The sequence below is a fragment of the Puma concolor genome, chromosome A1 (genome assembly GCF_028749965.1).
Source record: "Puma concolor isolate L17-30 chromosome A1, mPumCon1.1.hap2, whole genome shotgun sequence".
Taxonomy (NCBI): Eukaryota; Metazoa; Chordata; class Mammalia; order Carnivora; family Felidae; genus Puma; species Puma concolor.
In genome coordinates, this window is record NC_141667.1 from 44,207,251 (window position 1) to 44,228,806 (window position 21,556).

A 21,556-nucleotide genomic window follows, 5' to 3' on the forward strand; every position below is an offset into this window, starting at 1 on the left:
AAAAAGTAAGGCGCGTTCACCGCCCTTGGAGGTTACTGCCTGCTGGTCGGCCAGTCCGTGGGTTCTCTGACCTCAAGCAGACTGAGGCTGACTGAGATCTTAACAGGCTCTTTATTAAAAGCAAGCACGTGGGGAAGACAGCCTGATCCTCAGAGCATCCTAAGACCCAGGGTCTAGCCCCACCCTTCCCTTCCCCGAGCTCACAGATGTGCTGGGCCTCCCTCAGTTTCCCATTTGTAAACTGTGGGAATGGCAAGCGTTAGGTCAGGTTAGCTCACTGGTCCCTTCAACTTCTAAACTCCGTGTTCTCAAATCATTTGCTTTTTTGTCGGGGCATTTTAAATGGACAATAATCTCGATTTGCTTTGCCCAGGGAATGTCTGTTTTCTTCTCTTAATCCTCAACGGGCCAAAAGCCCTAGTGGTTTCATGTGGTTGTTGGGTCAGGCTCTAGAGTCAGACAGAGTTGTTCTGAATCCCCGCCCTGTGATTTCATAATGCTGTGACTTTGATCAAGTAATTTGGCCTCTGAACATGAGTTTCCTCACTTGTAAAACGGGGACAAAGTAAAAGCCTTGCCTTGTGGGTTGAGACAAGCAGCTGAGCTAGTATATGGAGCCAGGGACAGGTTACTGGATGCTCCTAGACAGGAGACCAGTCCCGGGTACGGCTGCTGCCTCGGGAAGAAAAGCAGCTACAGAAACAGCTGCGCCAGGACATAATGCCCTTTCTTGCTAACCAATCACAAGGGCAGGTCTTCAGAGTTAATAGTGCCCTCCATGCCCATGACCTTGCTTGACCCACTCTAATGTCTGAAGGGCAGGGATGACTGCTCCCATTTCACAGCTGAAGGCATGGAAACTTAGTGCAAGTGGCCCAACATCACACAGTAAGTTAGTGGTGAGGCCGGACTAGAATACAGAATCCAACTGCTGTTGTTTTCCTTCCAGATCCATTCTGCTTCCTCTACTGCTCCCTGAGATCCCAGTGACACCACCGATCACTGGGCATGTGACCTCACTTGCATCAACCAGAGTAGAAGCCAAGATTTTGGCGGAACGCCTAGGAAGAAGGAACAGAGGTGCTAGCTGGTAGGACAGACACCAGCCGTCCTACTGTCTATGACGAGGAGAAACGGTCTCTGAGAGTGAAGCTACCACAGAGGATAGACAACCAAGTTGGGCAGAGATAAGAGGCCACATACCATTATTTGAGTCCCTGGACTCAGCCATGTCTAAAACCAGATGGGAGGCCTCTACCTTTCAGTTATAGGAGCCAACACCCCCTTTGGTGTTCATGCTAGTTTGAACCGGGCGTGGGAAGGGCTCGGCCAAGGAGCTACAGCCAAGCCATTTGGGCTTGTGAGGAGCACCTTTGTCCCCCCACCACCTGCAGACTAGACCCCATCCCGTCAATGCCCACACCATACCTCCATGGCCTTCTTCAACTGCTTGGCATCATAATGGGCCGGTGGCATCATGAGCCCCAGAATCAGCCTCGCCAGGTCTCCAGAGATCTCCGACTTCAGGTCAGCCATCAAGTCCTACAAAAGGCAGGGCTGAGGTCACGCCAACATCAGCACTTGCTCACATGTGACCCAGGATAGGGAGGAGATATGGAATGAGGAAATGGGGGCTCCATGTGAATGCACGGGATAGAGGGAGACTGTGCTGTCTTTGCTGCTGTTTGTCTTTGTTTACTATTTAGAGGACGCTAAAGAGGGCGGGATAAAAAAAAAAAACAACCCAGCAGGAAGACCCACTCTCCTTGGAGGCAAGGAGGCAGGCAAGGAAAGGGACATGCCAAAGGACATCGCTTCCATCCCGGGGGAAAGTCGCCAGCATGACACCAAGGCACAATAATCACTGACGCTCAGCCTTGGGGCCTTGAAGCCTCTGGAGCTCCGAGATCCAGAAAATGCTACATGAAAACAACTCATGTCCTTCATCTCTGCCCCCAGGTACTGATCACAAGGAAGCGGGGGATGGAGAGAACGTGTTGCAGGCAGCCCGAAACCGATGTGGGAGATACTCCAAGAACATGGGAGCCACAGGGAGCCACAGGAGCCCCAGTGCCATGAAGACCCAGGTGCCCAACTGTGCAGAGCTGGCAGTGACAGGCCACGCCCCTGGGAGGAGGGAGGGTTCGGGCCCCGGGCCCCCGGCTGAAGCCTCACCCGGCCAAAGTGTGACTTGAAGGTCTGGCGGATCTGCTGCCGCTGGGCATTGCTGCGGTGCGTGATGATGTCGATGATGGTGTCCTCATCAGTTCCTGAATCACCAAAGCCACATGGCTCAGAGGGAGGCCCGTGGCCCAGCTTCCCCACGTCCCCCCACGGATGGGCTGTCCCAATCTTAGGCAGGGTAGAAGCCTTGCTAGGGCCCCTGAGCACCTGCAGGAAGCCTGCCTCTGGCCCAAGCCACTGACTGCCCCAAGGTTCCTCCTGGCACTTCCATCTGTCTGCTCACTGGCTGAGAAAAAGACCCCCAGAGGAGCAGGGAGCCCTGGGTTGAGAGTCAGGGCCTCCAAGTTCCAGCCCTGGTTCTGGCAACAGCTGAGCAGGTCCTGGCCCCTTTCTGAGGCTCAATTTCCACACCTATCCCCTGAAGAGCCCGGAGTAGTTACTAGGGGATCCTTCTAGCCTGGCAATCTAAATCCCACGGGGACCCCGTGTCCCTCCTCTTCAACTCCCTGGAAACTGGAGCCCAAGTCCTTCTAACCACAGCAAGTTGACTCTGGGAGACATCAGGATACCACCTCCAGCCTCTCAGATTAATGCCTTGGACCTCAGACCTGGCACAGGACTCTACCTTTCACAAGTGCTTTTATACCTGTCATCTTACAGTCCTAGCTGTGCTCGGTAGATATTATCATTCCCAGGAAATAAATGAAGATGAGGCCCAGAAGGGAGAGAACTTAAGCCAAGGCCCCTGGGAGGTGCCGTTAGACGGACTGGGGGGAGAAAGGACGACAGTAGCCAGATTCTGGATGCTCTGTGCCTGCTGGCCTTTCTGAGAACAGGGCATCTGTCCAGAGTGGTTCTTCCCACGCGTTCCAAATGGAGAATGCGATGTGATAACCAGCAGAGGGCGCTCTCAGCCCAGAACTGGGACTCTTGGATCAATGGGCCCACATCTCTTCTTTTACACATGGCGGGGAGGGGGTGGACACTTGGAGGGGTTGAAGGACTTGCCTAAAGTTACACAGTGAGTCTAAGGCAAAGCCAGTGGGAGAACCCAGGCTTTATAACCTAGTACTTTCTTCTGCACTAGAAAGGGCTTGTGCCAAGTTCCTTACAAACCTCCTCACTCCCCTGCTCCCTATACTCAGGGAGCCAGGAGTCTCCTCTGGAGGTTAGAGACTTACATAAAATTTGCCTCATTCTATGGACCCTCCTTTGAGGCCTGAGCTCTTACTCCTGCCTGGCCCGCTGCCCCAGAGGCCAGCCTGCCCCCTTCGTGTCCCCTTACCAAGTCCTTTCATGGCCTTCCGCAGCGCTTTGGCATCTGCATCAGGGTTGAAGTTATCGGCTGGACGCACAGTTCCCTTCAGCTGCAAGAAGCAGAAAGAGACTCAGCAGGTGCCTGCAGGCCCCCCTGGGGGCCAAGCCACTAGAGGAGCATGCAAGGGAAGGGAGGCTTTCCCCACGAGCCCCAAACCAAGCAGCTTGGGGGGAGAGAGGCAGGGGTGAAGGCACAGCAGACAGGCCCCTGCCCTACAGCTGAGAAAGAGAGAGGAAGAGAGACAGACCCAGGCCTGGGAGCAGGGCAAGTGCTGGTCAAGGGAAAAGTGGCCAGCTTCCTGCCCCAGGAAGTCAGCTCTGTCCTAGCTCCACTGGGGCCTCCCCAGTCCCTTAGAACTGTGCCCTGTCCCCAAGGCCCTCCTGCCTCTTCAAGAGTCCCTCCCTGTGAAAAGGCAACCAAAATATCCTGAAAGAACAGAATCTCCCAAATTTCAGTCACTCCTAAGTGAGGTTCCTGATGTCATATTTGCATACATCCTATGCTATTTCTTCATATTTTTATGTAATTCAACTTTTCTGTTTTACTTAAATGCGTTCATTTTTAAGTACATTGAAATACTCCTAAAGGGCAAGGAGTTTTGTTCATTTTGTTCTTGGAGATATCCGAAGTATCCACAACAGAAGTAAGCACTCAAAAAATATTTGCTGAATGAATGAAAATAACTTTATACCGCTCTCATGAAGAGGAAATTGGTATGATGTGCCATAAACAGATGATAAGCCATGAAAATAAATGTAAGAAAGAGAAAACCATGACGTTGTCAAACATCACCAAATTTAACGAGACGCCGTTGCTCGCCAAAAGCTCTGAACTTGAAGCCGGCTCTCTAAGTTGTTTGTGAAAAAGGAAAGCTGGGGAGCGTGGCACCCAATGGGGCCTCTCTGACAAAATGAGTTGCGTTGATGAAATCGAAAAGGAGTAACGCTCTCGCTCCGTGAGGTTCAGTCTTATTTAATGCCGCAGAGGCTCCCCACCTCCACACTAATTCATTTCTTATATAATTTAAGGTCACCTGCAATGACAGCTCTTGCCTTGTAATTTGGGAAATGCTGTTCTAGAGCATCAGAGCTCAAGAGCCCTGGGAAGGCACTGAGCTTGCTGTGTCTAACACCTCATTCTGAACATGGAGACAGAGGCCCAGAAAGAGGGGGCTTGGTAAGTGAGTAACAGATTGCAAGGTTCCAAACGTTTTCACGTGGACCAAGTGTTACCAGGGCCTGGAACGGTTTGCCCCAAGTACTTCTGTGGACCTTGGGTCTCCGGGTGGTCAGAACAACCTCGAATCGTCCTGTGCCCCTCCGGGTGCCCCTCTGTTCTGTTTTCATGCCTCCAAAGGCCAACTGTCTGCCCCAGGATGAGACAGGCCTCTCCACACAACCAGACATGTCTCCATTCAGCAAGCCCTGTTAGTAGTTAGTGGGCCACAACGCTTCCCAGTGTGTTAGAAGTTAATGCAGGAATCAGATGCCCACACCAGAAACTCATCACTCCTAGAAGACAAGGAAGCTTCAGATGTGGGAAACCAATGTCTCAGGTTGGCCACCAGGGGGCGGCTGGGTGCCAAACAGAGCAGCAGGAAGGTGCGAGCAGAAGAGTCCAAGCTTGTGGTCAAGAGGTCAAGCAGGAGGTGGGGAGGGTCTGACCTCTACTCGGGCCACTGCACTAAGCTCCCACATCTGATAGGCCACCTGCGCTGCCTCCGGGAAGAACTGGCCAGCAGCACTGGAATGGAGGGGGTTGGGGAGAGGACAGGAGGGAACGTCATCGTGGGCAAGGCTCCACACACACAACACACAGCCACGTACACACACATACGCCGACACAGGCTTTAAGTAAATCTGTTTGGCTCCACCTTCTCTCTAGCCTCATCCATTCAGAGTCCTCTCCCCCATTTCTGAAAACCTTCTACCCTCTCTTGAGACCCCCTGCAATGCTGGTTCTGCCCAGCAGCCTTCCTGGCCCCAAGTTCCCAGCGGGATGGGATTTCTCGAATCCTCTGACCTCCCCTTTCTTCCTTATAACTTGAGTGATTTCTGTCCAAGTCTCCCCTTTCAAACAAGTCCATGACCAGCTTATGGCCGTGTCACCTCTTTATCGCCTCCTATAAAGCACCTGGGTATATCAAGGGCTCAGTAAATGTCTGTTGAACTGAAATCAACCCCCAAGGCACTTGTCAGAGGTTAACAGGAGGTTCTCCTATTCCTTACTTAACTGGATCCTTATAAGCCCTGGGAGGGAAAATCAGAGTACCTACAGCTCCCTTCCTAGCACACAAATCTGGTCAAGTCAAGCCCAACTTAATCTCTTCAATGGCTCCCACCACCCCGGGGAGAGGTTCCTATGCCAGGAGGAGGCCCACAGGTCCCACCCACCTCTCGGCCTCTTCTCTTCCCTGGCACTCTGCAAAAGTGTGGCCTCGGTTACAGAAACGAACCAGGCTACCCCTGCACATCACTAGGCCTTTCCTCCACCCACTCTCCTTCAGACCCTGTCTTCACCTCCTCCTCTTCCTCACTTTCCTCCTTGGGCCTCTCTGCCTCATTACCTCCAGGAGCCTCCCCCAGGATGGGCTAGTGCCCTGATCTGTGCATTCACAGACATGTATACTTTCCCCATCCCGAGACCACCCTGCACTGGTCTGTGTACGTCGCCGGGCTGTGGGCCTCACCGGTCCTTCCCCGCAATGCCTGCTCACAGAGGGTACTTGTCACAAGTACGATGAACAAATAAGTATGCAGAGCAGGCACCTGTATGTTTTCCATTTAACAGCTGATGAAACAGAAAGGCAGCTATGAAGTAGCAGGGCCTGGACCCTCACATTCTGGCTTCCAGTCCACACCCCCAGACTGACTTTCCAAGGTCACAAGAGCAGACATCTCCACGTCTGGGAGAGTACATTCACGTTCACACACACAGACAGACTTTCACCTGTGCGCTGTTCCCGGCACCGAGGAAGCCCCAAGCTCATCCAATCCATCCATCCATCAGGATGAGGGCTGGGGAGTCCAGGCCTGCCACCCCCCGAGGCCACTCCCTCCAGCCTGGGGCCAAGGAGACACTTACTCATCGTCACCCCCACATAGCTTCAGGAGAGCCCTCTTGTACTCGCCAGAGGTATCGTTCTGGGGAGAAAGAGACAAAGGTTACCTCTCACTCACTCCTGGGCTCCCCTCGGACTAGGAGGGAAGGTTCTACACAGGCCCGGATAGGGGAAGGCTGAACATTTATTCATAGCAGCCCCGACTCTCCCCCTGTCCGGGGGTGGTGGCTAAGACCACCAAACAGTGGTAATGCTGGCACGTATTTAACAACCTAGTCTCTGGGAACAAAAGCAAAAAAGCCCCGATTTGTAACAACTGCCAATTTCTGTGGTGTAAATACTTCCAACAAGGTATGCTTTCGAGCCATCAGCAGATTTCACTGAACGTGAAGATGCTCGCTGCTCTCCCAAGCCAGTGAAAGCCGGCCCCAGAGCCCCACTATCCCCAGATAATCCCCAGCCCAGCCCTTCCAACTGAAATATTCCAAGAAAATAGGGCTCTATGAGCAAAAACACCGGGAAATGCCAAAACCGAACAAATAGATGTAGCCTATTTTATATCCCTCCCGGAGCTTCATAACGGGACTTGACATGGTAAAGGCCGTGAGAAGTTCTGAAATAAACCAACGTGCTTATCTTTACTTAAACTAGTTTTTTCCAAACATTTCTCATGGCACATTTTCGCACGTAATACCTATAAAACTCCTCTTTGGAAATATACTTTGGGGAACGTAGCTGGACCTCATAAAAGCTTGATCTCACTCGTCCACAAAAAGGAAACAACCCAGCTCTCTCTCTCTGTCTCTTGGCCAAGTCTCATGGGCTAGACCCCCCCAGTCATTACAAATCACCTGGCCTGGGGCCAAGCGTTCTCCCCCTTGGAGCCTGACCTCTCCCTGCCTTTGGGATAGAGTCCTCACCCTTAATTCAGCCTGCATGCCCTTCCTGACCCAGTCCCGCCTTCCTCTGGAGCTTTGGGACTCAAGTACCACCAGACGCTTGCTTCTCTATCGAATTGCTTTCCATTCCCTGAATGCGCCACGAGGCAGGGGCTCCTGGAATCCCCAAGAGACTCCTAGCTCTCTGGGACGGCTCTTTTCTCCTGGGAGTGGCTCTCGAGCCCTCTGCTCCTCTCCGAACCCCCCGTTAGCTCCGCTCACCTTGATCATGCTATACAGGGACTTTTCGTACTTGGTCCGGAATATCTCCCGAATGTCCAGCATGTCTAGCTCACTACGGGAGACCATGATGCGGATCAGGGTGTTGTCCCGGGTCCCCAGGCCCTGGAAAACAAATGGGTTTGGGGGACAGGGATGTGAGCGGAGGCTCAAGTGCAAACAGCCCCCAGCTTAGGTGAAAATACCATGGTCATGATGAGACATTAAAAGGAAGAACAAAAGAAGCAAAATATTGCCATTCTCCCTGAAGCTCCCCACGTGTCCCTCCTGCTTCGATGTTCCCTCCCCATTCAAACATCAGCCCCATTCTTGGTTTTCCTTATCATTTTACCATAATTTTGCAACTCTAAGCATATACTGTTTAGGTCTGTACATCTCGGAACTATGTAAATACACCACTGTCCATTCATTTCTCCTGGTACTCCTGACGGACACTGGGTTGTTTCTCATTCTTTCCTAATATGGCCAGTACTGCCATGAACAGTCTCATGAATGCATGCACACAGGAGCCATCTCTCCCCGGCTGAGCTGCCAGGCTTTACTCTGGCACAATGAAAGACAGTGAACGGGCTACAGTTCACTTGCCCTTGTGGGCTGGACACACAAGGCCGGGAAGGCCTGAGTTCCTGGGGCCTTGGGTCTGTGGCATCTGGCCACAAATGACTACATTCATGTACCCTGTTGTGCTATGGAATTGTCATCAGTTGCTGTGTGTCCTCTGCACAAACTCGTGGGAATCACTGTTCTCAGGTACACATCCAGAGTAGAATTGCTGGGTCACTGGGATAAACATCACGAGCCTTAGCAGACAAGAACAAGTATCTTCCAGAGTGGTCTAGCCTACGTACACTGGTTAATTAGTCATTCTGGTTAATTAAGATTTTTTTCAGAGTGTGGGTTTCCAGCCCATCTGGCTGACGGATCATGTGCAGGCTGTCATGACACCCTGTGGTCAATCAGGAAGTTAGAGTAGGTATTTGGGTGGGAAGATGTATGACCGGACAGCATCCGAGGTTCGGGAGCTCACCTGGGAAGAGTGCCCATCACTCTCTCCTGTGGCCAATCCCCTGAGGGCTCCTTGGCCAGTGGGCCCCAAAGACTTGTCAAAGAATCTCTACAGTCCCATGGGGATGGGTACAGACCCCCCCACCCCCACCCCAGCTGGTTCCCACCAACCCCACCACACACCTTCATGGCCTTGAACAGCCTTTCAGCAAAATACTCTGGGGTGCTCCGGATACACTTCACTGAGAAGAGGGAGTAAGAGGCAGAGTTATTCTGGCGGTCTCCGGGTCAGGGTGGCCTGACCCCCTCTTTGTTTTTACTGCCTGGGGACTCCCAAGTGCAAACCCAGGAAGAACCAGGCTCCTGATAACCTGAGGCCCCACCCACTTTTAACGCAAACCCAGAGCATAACGAAATCAGGAAATAGGGGCTGTTGAAACGTGGAATGTGCATCTCAAAAACCCACTTCATCTTTCTAGTCCTCTGGGGTTTTGCAGGCAAACTGAGCCAGGTGGGGGTGGGGGGTAGCATCTGGGGTGGAACTGGGAAAGATGTTTCTTTAGCCTCCGCTGCAGAGAGGTACTGGCAGCTACATCACTTTGGATCTTGCTGACAGGGCAGGCTAGAGGCTGACTGCCTGAAACAGACTTGGTAGGGGCAGCTCTGTGCAAGAGGATAGCCTGGGGATACAGCTCCCCCCCGCCCCCCAAAACACACATACTACCTACCCTAGGTGCAGACATAGCGACTCCTGCAATGTCCAGCTTCTAAGGGCCTCTGGGTCAGGCAGTCCATCCTCCCTGCCCCCATTTATCAGATGAGGACACTGACACCCAGAGAGGACAGTGACTTGCTCCAAGTCAACGGCAGATCTGGGAGAAGCCCCTGGGTTTGAACCCTGACTCCACCACCAACTAGCCAGCTCCTGGCACGCCCCATGCTCAGAGTACCCCCCAAGTCATTACAAAACCACTCTCTGGCAAGTGACACGGCCTCCGTGAGATGTGGTTTCCTCATTTGTGAAATAGAGATAATGCCCACTCCTGGGTCTTTCTTCAAGATTAAACACTCAGTGCAGCGCCCAGCACACCATATATGCTCTACGCCAAGTCTGCTCTCCCGCTGGTTATTTCCCCAGGCTCAGCGCTCTCTCTCACCCTCCCACACACACCGGGGGACGGAGTGGCAGGAAGTCCGGGCCTGAGGCTCCCCTCCCTGCCTCCATGTGCTCTGGCCAGCCTTCAGAATCCATCGCCCATCCGACTTTCTCCTTCCTGCCTCCATACCACATAACCCCCCTTTTTCATTCTTGGCCCCCTGTTCCTGGGCCAGAATCCCAGAATCCAGCAAAGCCCCTAGGAATGCAAGGTCAGGACGTACCCACAGCCAGCATCAGCTTCTCAAAGTCCCCGGACAGCTCCCCTCGGATGCTGGCTTCAATCGGCTTCCCCGTGGTCTTTAGATACTCATCAAACACTGAGTCAGAGAGACAAGGATGTTGAGAGTTTCCCATAACACTGAGAAGAACCCAAGACCTCAGGAGGGGAGGGCGCTGTGGCCAGGACTAGAGTGCCCAACATGAAGGTAGGGCTGGTATCTGAGGAGCTAGCTGGCAGGAGGCCTGGCACACCACCAGCCACTGTGCACTCATGCCGTGTATGAGGTGATACTACATATACTTCACTCCAGCATGAGGACAGGATTGGTACTCAGAAGGAAAGGTTGAGTGTCCCGTTAAGGACTTTGCTGAGGGACTATACAGACCACCATCTAATAAAACTGGGACTAGTACTTGAGTTGTAGATGAAGTAGCTATCGTGCTCTATTAGGAGAAAAGGAAAAAAGAATGGAATTCCAGGCACAACCCTAAGGGACCAGCTGTAGGTCTTTCTTCTCTGGAACTTACCCAAACGAAGATGCTGCTTGCTGCGATTTCCCAAAATGTAAATGAACTGGGCTTCATCTGTTCCCCATTTCAGTTCCCCTGCCTCGTACAGGTCCTGAAAGGAAAGAGGAAGGGCTTCATTGAAAGAGGAGAGAACTCCCTGGCCAAGCCAATCAACTGCTGCTGGATCCCTGATCATACCAGTAATTGGTAGCCTCAGGACCTTTGCATACACCTGTATACCTTCTTCTCTTTCTGGGGAAACTCCTACTCAACCTTCAAGGCCCAGAGTAAATGTCCCATTTGTTCTCAAAGTACTTCCTGATGTCCCTAAAGCAGAGTTCTCTTTCCTCCCCTCCTTCCCACTTCTAGGGTCCTACAGTTTTCTGCTTCTCTATAGCTTTGCTCCACTGTGTATTATAATGATACATATGTAATGATATATCCATAGAGAAGGTGTTTGTATGCCTGTCTCTCCCAACACTGTCTGATTTTGTTCACTAGTGATTCCCCAGTGCTTGGCCGAGTGTCTGACACATAGTAGGTGTTCAATAAATATTAATTAACTGAACAAATGAATGAATGAATGACAAAAGCTCCAAAATATATCTCACCAACTTTGTATATATTGTGTGCCTTTGAAAGATAATAAATCCTTTCTTCAACAACGTGCTATAAAAATGCTGGCCGTGAACTGGTTATTTCTGGTGTTTCATGCACATTGCTTCACCTGGGACCCTTCCCCGGATCCCCAACCTCCCTTCTCTTGGGGCTCCCTTGCTGTGCCTCCCTTGGTGCTGGTTTACCTGGACATCCTGCTGCACCAAATCCTCGCTCACCACATCGTCCGCCTCCCTGGTTCCCTGGGCAGAGACATGGGTACATGAGGTTCAAATACCAGAGCCAGGGACGGTGGGGAGGGGAAGGCCTGGATGCCAGGGGTGGAAACAGGGAGGGTGGTGGCCCAGAAGTCTCCTGGAGCAGTAACTTACGGCTGCCACTTCATCAAAGCCAAAGCACCTACTCGGTGAAAGGGAATCGTAGGGTCCTGCCCACTGGCTTTTCCCTTTATCCTCAGAGCTGGGATGGAAGAGGAGAGTCTGGGCAATGACCAAGGTCCCTCCAGGTGTCCCATCCCAGAGCAAGCAAGGGCCTGTACTGAGAACAGGACCCCACACAAGTCCCGGTATGGTTCACGATGCCCTCCAACAATGATACTGCAGGGGTAAAGAGTCTGCACGTCTGTGTTCTACTGAGGGATCCCATAACTTAACCCAAAGAACTCACCAGTGAGGATCTGAGACTTGGACCCTGAGATCCGAGCTCACAAGCAGTGAAGGCACCAAATCCTACTGGTGCTTCTGCTGCTCTGCCCATGCTCTGTGTCCCATCCGAAAAAGGACAATACTCCCAGGGGACAGGGCCCAGCCTTACTGGACATCTTAGTTACGTGGGCACAGGTCAGACCTACTGCTTAACTCCTCTTCCCCCCTGGATTGTGCATCTCAGGATCCCAAAGCCCTTGCTTCTCTTGGGGACTAGCTTAAGAAGACAGAGCACCCACATTTACAATCCATGCCGCGACACTGCCCACCGGCTGTTAGATGCTGGGGAGGAGTTGGAGCTCTCCTCTCCAGAACAAGTGGCTTTGAACATGGGGGCAAAGGTCACACTTTCCTACTCCTGATGTCCCTGACCGTTCTCCCAGCTGCTTCATATGGGATACGGATTGCTATGGCAACGGAGAAAAAGCCTGGTGGCAGCCGTGGTAGAATGTGTTACGGGAAGGGACGAGGTGAAAGAAACAAAGAAGTGGCTGAATTTCTATATAAAACTTCCTAAAAGTTTGGTCCTTGGAGCTGGGCTTCAAACTTCTCAATACCTGTCCCCACAGAGCCTGTGGTCACAGAGACTTCCGGGCAGCCAGGCAGGTGAAGGTGGGGCAGTGGAGCGGGACATGTTTTCTAGCCCCCTGCCGTCACAGAGAACACAAGCCTGCTGTTGCCAGAACTTTCAGTTATTCAAAAGAATGTAGAAATCTGGCTTTTGAGCAAAAGCTCCCTATTTTTAAATGTTAGCAACTAACTCAAAGCATTTTTTTTTTTTTTTTTAAAACACATCGTGGGGGTGCCTGGGTGGCCCAGTCGGTTGAGCGTCCGACTTCAGCTCAGGTCATGATCTCACAGTCCGTGAGTTTGAGCCCCGCATCGGGCTCTGTGCTGACAGCTGAGAGCCTGCAACCTGCTTCGGATTCTGTGTCTCCCTCTCTCTCTGCCCCTCCCACTCTCTCTCCCTCTCTCAAAATGAATAAACATTTAAAAAAATTTTTTAAACACACTGTATGGGAAAACCAACAGAAAAAAAAAAACTTGGCAGATTGAAGTGGGCTGTGGACACCGTCTACAGCCTCTTCATGGTCCCTTTTTAAGTACTCGTGGGTGGGAGGCAGGGGTGGCGGGGGTTGGCTGTGGGAGATGCAATGCAGGCAGCCCCAGAAAGGCCACATCTCTGGACACAGGGACGTGCCAGCCGTGTCAAACACGGCTGGGAAAACAATGGCAGGAGAGAGGCCTGGAGAGGAGTGGGAGGGGCGAGACAGAGGGTGGGGAGAGGAAGGCCATAGGAGAGAATATTCCTGGGCACAAAAGAGAAGGGACGTGAGACAGAGAAATGCGGGTCATCTTCTCGCGTCTACAAACCGAGGACAACAGAGCAGTTCCCTGGATGCTCAGATTCTATACCCACATGAGCCAGAGAGAACCCATCTCAAATTCGAGGATAAAAGGGCAGCTGGGGGGAGGGAGTGGCCACAGCTTACGAGGACTTTATACCTGAGGAGCCACCGAGGAGCCCCTCACAGACCACCCTGTCTGGGGCAACAGGCTGAAGGTGCCCACAGCCCTCTGCCCGCACTCTGGTAGAGAGCTCCAGGGAGGGCCCCCACGTAGACCAACCTGGAGCAGGACCACGAGCATCTTCTGGAAGTGGCCAGAGGTGTCGCCAATGATGTCAGCCTCCAGGTCTCGCTCGTAGGCTGCAGGGAAGGAACACAAGTTCTAGTCCCATCCCCATGAGACCTCAGGGATCCATTATCCAAGATGATCAGATATTTGTTACAAATCCCAAAACCCAGTCTCCATGATGGCCGTGGAAAGACCCAGGATGTATCTTTCACAGTGCTTTGTACTGACCCTGACACACTGAGATGGAATCTGCCCACTTCCCTTATCCCCACCTGTGCCATCTACCCAGGGTACCATGGCTGCTCACCTGGACGGTGGCTACAGCCTTCTAACTGTTTCCTCCTGCTTCTGCTCCCCTCGCCCTCCAATCCACAGCAACAAAGGTGACTCTTGAAGCCCTCTCTGATCATGAGCTCCCCTGCTTCCCACTAATCTTGGAATAAAACACTGCCTCCTCTTGGCCTGCAAGGCCCCATGTGACCCTGTCCTGCTCTCGACCCTTCTGGCCTCACACCGGCTACCAGAATTAATTCTGCCCCAGGGCCTTTGGACTTGCTTTTCCCTTTGCCTGCAGGATCTTCTCCCCACTCCTTCCACAACAGGTTCCTTCTTTCTCATTTCCTCCCAAGACACGCTTTCCCTGACCACTTGTCTGGAGCAGGTCCTCCCCAATTAAAGTCTGATTCTTGTTACCTTGTTTGTTTCCTTCATAACACTTAACCACAATGTGTCATCACCGCGTTTACCTGTGTCTCGTCTGTATCCCTTGTCACCTTGTTAGTCTGCGAGTTCTGGGGGCAAGGATGACATGGGTTTTGCCCTCCCACCATATCCTGAGAACCTAGAGCAGTGCTGCACAGGGCAGCTATTTATGAGTGGGTGAGATGATGGACACATCAGAGGGAAGGAGGAAAGCAGGTGGATGGAGGGTCTCAGGGCCCCACCCTTGCAATTACCCTCACTGCCTATCTGAAAGTGCTGAACGGCCCCTTCGGCCCATCTCACCATCTTTGTATGCTGCCACCAGCTGGTGGATCTGCTCATTGGTCCGAGAAGCCAAGATCTCAATGAGGCACTTCTCGTCAGTGCCGATGCCCTGGGAGAAGAGAAGGGACACAGGCGTCGGGGCTGGGCACTTCTCGTCAGTGCCGATGCCCCGGGAGAAGACAAGGGACACAGGCGCCAGGGCTGGGATGGGAGGCCACCACCAGCCATGGGCTGGGTTCCTGGAGTGGCCAGAGCTATGACGTTCCCAGCAGGGAATGTCAGGGTGGTCCTACCATAGCTCTTGGTCACCAGACTGGAGCCGCTTGCTGCCCTGAGCATCAAAAGACATAGATTCTAGTCCTGCCTCTGCCAGCAGCTTGCTTTGTGACCTCTCATTAAGAAACTGTCTTTCTGGGCCTCGGTTTTCCCATCTGTAAAATGGAAAAGACGCCAGGTGCTCTGCCAAACTCCTCAGGACATTGAAGGCCATCTCTCACATTGCTGAACTTACCAACATATGAAGTGCGTTCATGCTGGATAGCTCATCCGAGGCAAAGATGACAGCGCTTTACACACTGTAAAGTGCCAGGTGCACTTAAGGGTGTACCTTTGATCCTTCCCTGCTTGCTGGGGGGCTACCCGCTCCTTCGACCACACCGAGCTGCCCCTCCCATCCTGAACACACCTCCGCCACCGCTCCTGACGTTTCTTACCCGGCCCGGAAGGACCTTCTCACTCCAATCAACCAAATCCTCCCCAGGCTTCTGGGCACAACTTGATCTCTCATTTTCTGTGACGCCCCCTCAAGTCACCCTGGGCCTGCCCTCCTGACCTCCTTTAGTATTCTCCTGGCCTTTGGGTATTGAGCGTAATTTGTCTTCACGTCCCTGTATTCTGCTTCCTCGGGACTGTAAGCTGCTGGGTTGGGGCCCGGGCCAAGGGCCCGCCTGACGAGGTCTGCCTCCCACCGACATCTGTCCCACTCTGTCCATCTGGAGGAGACTGTGGCGCCCCTCTGGGGTGGGGTTTGAGCAAGCTGTCTCCTGCAGCAGGGCACCCTGCTGGCGGGTACAGGGCTCATGGAGTACGTGCTGCAGGGACCAGAATCCTCCCACTAATCACACCCCCGCCTGCAACACACATACACAGACCCACGCTTCTTACCGAGATGGCATCTTTAATTTCTTTGGCATCGCAATAGGCAAGTGGCCTCATGAGACCCACAATCAGTCGTTCAAACTTCCCCGTCAGCTCATACTTCAAGTCAGCAATGAGGTCCTGTGTTGAGGGTCAGGGGAAGGGAGGGAGGATGAGACGGAGGAGGAAGGGGAGGAGCACTGATGATAAGAATCACATTTAATGAGCACCTACTCTGTAAGGCACCAGGCTACGTAAGCACATGGAATTGTCACTTTTGGAGGCGTGTGCTATCATCAACCCTAAGACACGGGCTTAGAGACGTCGGGTAACTTGCCCCAAATCATGCAGCTAGCAAATGGCGGTGCAGGATTCAAGTCCATGGCACCGTGTCTCTTCCCCAGCATTGTCTGTTTACTTGTTTACTGGGTATGTCTCCCACTATCTGTGAGTCCACAGGGCTGACACCTCACAGGTCTCCTTCCCCTGTGTAGCCCTAACACCGAGCACAGTGCCCAAGCATGTAGCAAGTGTTGGAGATGTATCTGTGGCTGAAGAGAAAGGAAGGCAGAACGGTCAGCACAGAGGCTGAGCTGGAATAAAAGAGGAAAGACCCTGAATGAACACACAGGCATATGAAGTCAGCTCCCCAGCCCCACCCCACCTGCCCTCCAGTTGCCGTGGTTACCTTGCCATAGAGGGACTTGTAGCTCTGGCAGATCTCTTGCCTCTGCCTGTTGCTCCGAGAAGTGATTAGCTCCAATATGGCCTCCTTGTCACTGCCTGGAAGACAGGAGGGCACCTGTTACCCTACCCCAACCTGCCTCCAGGAAGCCCACCAGGGCTACTCCCTGCAGTCTTCAGGACCAGCCTTCATGAGGCAGTGGTATGGGTGGGGGAGGATCTATGGGGACCCGTCAAGCCCCTACTGAGAAGGATCACAGCACCCACAGTCTCTGAGCTCGGAGGACCTGTGATCCAGCCCCCTCATCAGACCCATGATGAAACTGAGGTCCAGAGAGGAACAAGGTCTCATCCAAGCTTTTACAGTGAGACCTGGCTTAGAAAAACCCAGGTGTCCTAACACCCAAGACAGGGTTCCTTCAACAACGAGAAAAATAAAAGAGAATAACCAGCACCAAGTTCAGGGTAGTGGTTACCCCCAAGAGGAAAGGCAGGAGTGATGCTTCAGGAGCGGACCTATCAAGGAGGTTTCAACTCTACGAGGAAGCAAGTGCAATTCCTCAAGGTGGGTGGCAGGCTGGTGGGTAAAGCTTCTATTATTTAGACCTTTTGGTTGGTCTGGAATAGTTCATTATAAAATTATGAAGAATAATACAAAGAGGAGACAAAAGAATCAGTGAGCACATCTCAACATTTCACTGGCCCCCTTGCCCCCAGTAGGGGCGTGGGCTGTGCCCACATGTGGGAACGTCCCCAAGCTCCCCTTCCTAGGGCTCCCCTGCTGGTAGCTGAGCACCCACCAAACCCCTTCATGGCCGTGTACAGAGCCTCGGCGTCCCGGCTGGGGTCAAAGTCTGGGAAGTCATGAATGGAGCCCCGGTACTTGGTGCCCTGTGGAGAGAGAAAGGAACGTAAACTGCTGACCTTGAGTTCCCAGCCCCAACCCCAGGTCACACTCTCAAGCCCGGGCACAGTCAGAGTCTAGGCTGAGTTCCCTTCCTCTGAAATTAAGCGCTGGCCACAGAAAGCCTGGGCAAGGGTAGGGACGACTCTCCCTACACCTCCTGCCACAGCCTGTCCCCAAGGACAGTGCCATTTCCCCATGGGAGGGTGGCTCCATTGAGCCCACAGTACTGCACAACAGAACCCAGGAGGGAGAAAAGCCAGGCTGATTGCAAGGGGTAGAGATGATCCCTACAAGAGTAACAAGAGCTCTGCCTATTTTTACAGCACTTTACAGTTTATAAGGCCCTTTTGCCTCCACTCATGTGTTTCCAACTCGTAGGAGCACTTAAGATGATCTGTTATCACAAAAACAAACCAAGCCCAAAGAAGGAAAGCCTCTTGCCGGGGATCCCACAGACCCCAGATCTCTGGTCTGTTCCCCTCTGCTCTCCAGCTCTAGAAACCTTGCGGTTGCCAGCTTCTGAGGGGGAGGTCGTGGCCCAAGGGAAGCCCAGAGCCACCCTCAGAATCGATGCCAAGACAAGGTGCCGCCCTTCTGGGCCCAGTAAGCTGAGCTGGCAACTGGCATCTGAGGACAAGCTGGCTGGGTCCTTGGGGTGAAAGGGAGGAGAGGCAGAGCCAGAGGATCTTAGACATCGAACTTGAATGCACAATGGGCTGGTTCACAGAGAAGTCAGATGTGGGTCAGCTGGCCACAGAGAAGTATGGCCCCAGAGAAGTATGGGGCCAGGAGAGTGGCCGAGAACTGGGAGAGCTGGGGATGCCACAGCCCAAGGCTCTGAGCACACGGCATGGTGACAGGGCACTTAAGCCTGGGCCGGGGCCAACGTTAAGGGCTGAAGATTCGGGGAGAAAGAACACCTGACCCTGTCTTTCATGAGCTTCGGACCCAGAAGAGAGACATGCACACAAATCAGCACAGAGCTTGTAATAAATACCCTAGGACAGAGACACAGTAATTTGGGAAGACAGTGGAGGCCGGTTCCAGCTAAGGGAGGGAACCAGGAAAGGCTTTGTGCAAGGGTTAAGGGTGCACAAACACCATGCCTTAATGGAATAAGAAGCAGGGGCGCCTGGGTGGCTCAGCTGGTGAAGAGACTGACTCAATTTTGGCTCAGGTCATGATCTCAGGGTTCATGGGTTTGAGCCCTGCCTCGGGCTCCACGATCACAGCGCTGAGCCTGCTTCACATCCTCTCTCTGCCCCATCCCCACTCTCAAAAATAAATAAATGTTAAAAAACTTTTAATTAAAAGAAAAAGGAGTAAGAAGCAAAGGCAAAAATGAGCCTCTGACAGCCTCCTGCACCCCCAGGGCCCACCCTGAAGGACCTGGCCAGCTGTGTGGACGCCCCCTTGGTTTGTTTGCAGATGTTGCCCCTCTGAGGTATGCATGCGTGGGCGCAGGGTTGCTATTTAAAGTTCTGACAGGGCCGGTGACCGGAAAAGGGACACGACCTTCTTCCCGCCACCCGTGAATCCCCTGCAACCTGATCACACCCCTGGGCAGAGAAGGAGAGTTAGTAACACACGCCAAATCCTGGGACCAGAAAAGACACACTCCCTTGAGAAAGCCCTAGCAGTGTGTGTTTTGCTCACCGAGCATTCCCAGCACCTAGCACAGAGCCTGGCACAACTAAGTACTCACTGAATATCTGTTTCCTGGATGGATAGGCATGAGGATGGATAAATGACTGTGAATATATTCTGAGCAAATCCAAGAAGACTTCCTGGAGGTGAGTTCTAAAATGAGCCCTAAAGGAGGAGTGACAGAGCGGCCCCAAGGACTGGGGGCGGGGGACGGGAAAAGCAGAGAGGGGGAAGGCTTGGCACAGGAAACAGCATGGAAAAGTCCCAGGCACAAGGGCAAGCAAGAACATTCAGGGAGGCGGCCCAGGTTCTTCAGCGCTCAGTGCAGACGCCCAAAGTTGCCAAGACCATGGGACCAAAGAAGGAGAAGAGGAGAAGGTGGGAGGGCACGGGTCGCGGCAGCAAGCCGAGGACCCTCTCCCCTGTTGCTGTTCCTGCACCTCTACCCTGCGCGGTGTTGAGGACAGGGCTGCAAACGAAAGATGAGGCACTGCCATCATGGGGGAAGGGATGTCTTGGGGGAAGGGACATCTAATGATGGACAGGAAGCTCGATCAAAATGTTCCCTTCAAGACAGGCTTGGTGAGGAGCAAGGCCAGTTTCCCATGTATGTCTTTGCACAAGGAAATAAACTCTTCCAGGGGACAGCGGCCAGTTTAGTTATCCCAGGAGGGTCCCTCAGGATCACAGCCACTAGAAGAGGGGGACATGATGGGGGGCCCTAGCACTGGCCACATTTAGAAGCAGGAGACAGTCCTTCAAATCACCCAGGCCTGGTTTCCCACCATCGGTCATCCTCACGCCAACCTGAAGAATTCTGCATCTCTAGGTGCCATCTGTGTACCTGTCCCCTCTTCTCCACCTCACCCAGATGGCCTGTCACTCCTCGTGCAGACAGGTTCCTGGCCTCCAGCACCCATGGCCAAGGGGAAGGGAGAACAGAGAAGGGATTTTCCACCCTGAAATATTCAGCAGGTCCTGATGCCAGCTGGTGAGCAGCCTGGACCCTGGGGCTCTGAGGTCTCGGGACCCACCCCAACTGCTGCTAGAGTAGGAGCCTCCCGGGAGCAGAGCTGATGTCACCCGGAGAGATGGCTGCCCGGCCAGGACTCCACCTCAGAGCAGCCTTGACCAGACCTGACCCAGGCCTCATCTCTGCAGCTGCTAGAGTTCCAGGTACCAGCACCTGCCCCTTTTGTCCCGCCCTCAGTGTTCTCATCCCCCATCATCGAGTTCAAACCCAGAACATCTCTGTGAAATGGATGCCACAGAGCCAGGCATCCGGGGCCTTTCTGACACCACACTATTTCTTCACATCTTTGGGCCTCAAGTTCACCACTTCTAGAAGGAAACACTGGGAGAATAGCACAATTAACACTGGGGGTGATCTGGACCAGATAAAAGAGTGAGCGGCTGGTTCTGTGCATGTGTGCGCAGGGTTTCTCAGACCTTCTGGTACTGTCTTCGGCAACCGTCTCCCTCCCCAAACCCTTGCACCCCAAGCGTGCCAAATTACTGTTGCTGCTCTGCACACCCTACATCAACTTCTCTCTGGCCTTCTGTTCCACTGTCCCCTCCCTCTGGAGCACATCAGCCCCCTTGCTCCTACCCAGTAGCTCTCTCCAGGCACCTTTCCCAGTTTCTCCAACCTGCATGCCCACAGAGCTCCTTTATGCCTCCACTAGAGCATGCGTGCCATGAATGGGGGATAACAGCTCATCTCACGGGATGAGGGACCTCTAAGGCTCTGCCACCCATTGACTCTTGCTTGCAGACTGTCTACTGCCCCCTGGTCCATGGCAACAAGAAACCACAGGTCAGCCAGGCAGAAGCGTGGCCTGGCAGCACTGGAACAGGATTCCAAAGTTCCGTGCCCTAGGTCCTGGCCCCTCTGACCTCCCAGGATCTGCGCAGTCCACTTGGGTCATGCAGAACCCTGCAGTTTGAATGCCTCCCAAGAAACAGCTCTGGCATGACTACATATGGGAAATGGGGAACAGCAAGTTATGCCTTGGACCTCTGCCCATAACCACTAACACTTTCTCTTCCTGGTCAGAGAGACCACTTGTGTAAGTGCACTCCTCAGAGGCTGATAGGGAGGTCACAGCTAGGACTTTTTTGAGTATGGATCCTATATCACATGATACACTGTGCTCTTCAAAAATTGTGAAGAGGGGCGCCTGGGTGGCGCAGTCGGTTAAGCGTCCGACTTCAGCCAGGTCACGATCTCGCGGTCCATGAGTTCGAGCCCCGCGTCAGGCTCTGGGCTGATGGCTCAGAGCCTGGAGCCTGTTTCCGATTCTGTGTCTCCCTCTCTCTCTGTCCCTCCCCCGTTCATGCTCTGTCTCTCTCTGTCCCAAAAATAAATGTTGAAAAAAAAAATTAAAAAAAAAAAAAAAATTGTGAAGATATCCTTAAGAATAGGTAGGTACCCTTAAGGTCCTTGTTCGCTGGGAGGCCCAGAGAGAGTCAGAACTCCCCCAAGATCACACAGCTCCTGTATTAGGTCTATGGCCAGCAGCTCTGTGACTGAAGTGAGGAGCAAAAGGGGCCAAGTCAGGTGTCCCCTGTGGATGTTTTTTAAATGTTTTCATTTATTT

General features: G+C 52.9%; 1 protein-coding gene across 2 annotated transcripts in view; it reads right to left on the reverse strand.

The window, feature by feature from the left end:
• Nucleotides 1–21,556, reverse strand: part of ANXA6 (annexin A6) — a 49,096-nt gene that overhangs the window by 15,767 nt on the left and 11,773 nt on the right. For both annotated transcript variants that reach the window (XM_086696797.1, XM_086696584.1), the window contains exons 3-17: nucleotides 17,203–17,293; nucleotides 16,407–16,501; nucleotides 15,746–15,859; nucleotides 14,600–14,690; nucleotides 13,586–13,665; nucleotides 11,438–11,494; nucleotides 10,653–10,746; nucleotides 10,127–10,222; nucleotides 8,930–8,988; nucleotides 7,724–7,846; nucleotides 6,587–6,645; nucleotides 5,167–5,245; nucleotides 3,470–3,551; nucleotides 2,176–2,270; nucleotides 1,429–1,542 (exon numbers count right to left, since the gene is read on the reverse strand). In XM_086696797.1, coding sequence (XP_086552923.1) covers nucleotides 1,429–1,542; nucleotides 2,176–2,270; nucleotides 3,470–3,551; nucleotides 5,167–5,245; nucleotides 6,587–6,645; nucleotides 7,724–7,846; nucleotides 8,930–8,988; nucleotides 10,127–10,222; nucleotides 10,653–10,746; nucleotides 11,438–11,494; nucleotides 13,586–13,665; nucleotides 14,600–14,690; nucleotides 15,746–15,859; nucleotides 16,407–16,501; nucleotides 17,203–17,293 — 1,329 coding nt within the window. The remainder of the gene's footprint in view (nucleotides 1–1,428; nucleotides 1,543–2,175; nucleotides 2,271–3,469; nucleotides 3,552–5,166; nucleotides 5,246–6,586; nucleotides 6,646–7,723; nucleotides 7,847–8,929; nucleotides 8,989–10,126; nucleotides 10,223–10,652; nucleotides 10,747–11,437; nucleotides 11,495–13,585; nucleotides 13,666–14,599; nucleotides 14,691–15,745; nucleotides 15,860–16,406; nucleotides 16,502–17,202; nucleotides 17,294–21,556) is intronic.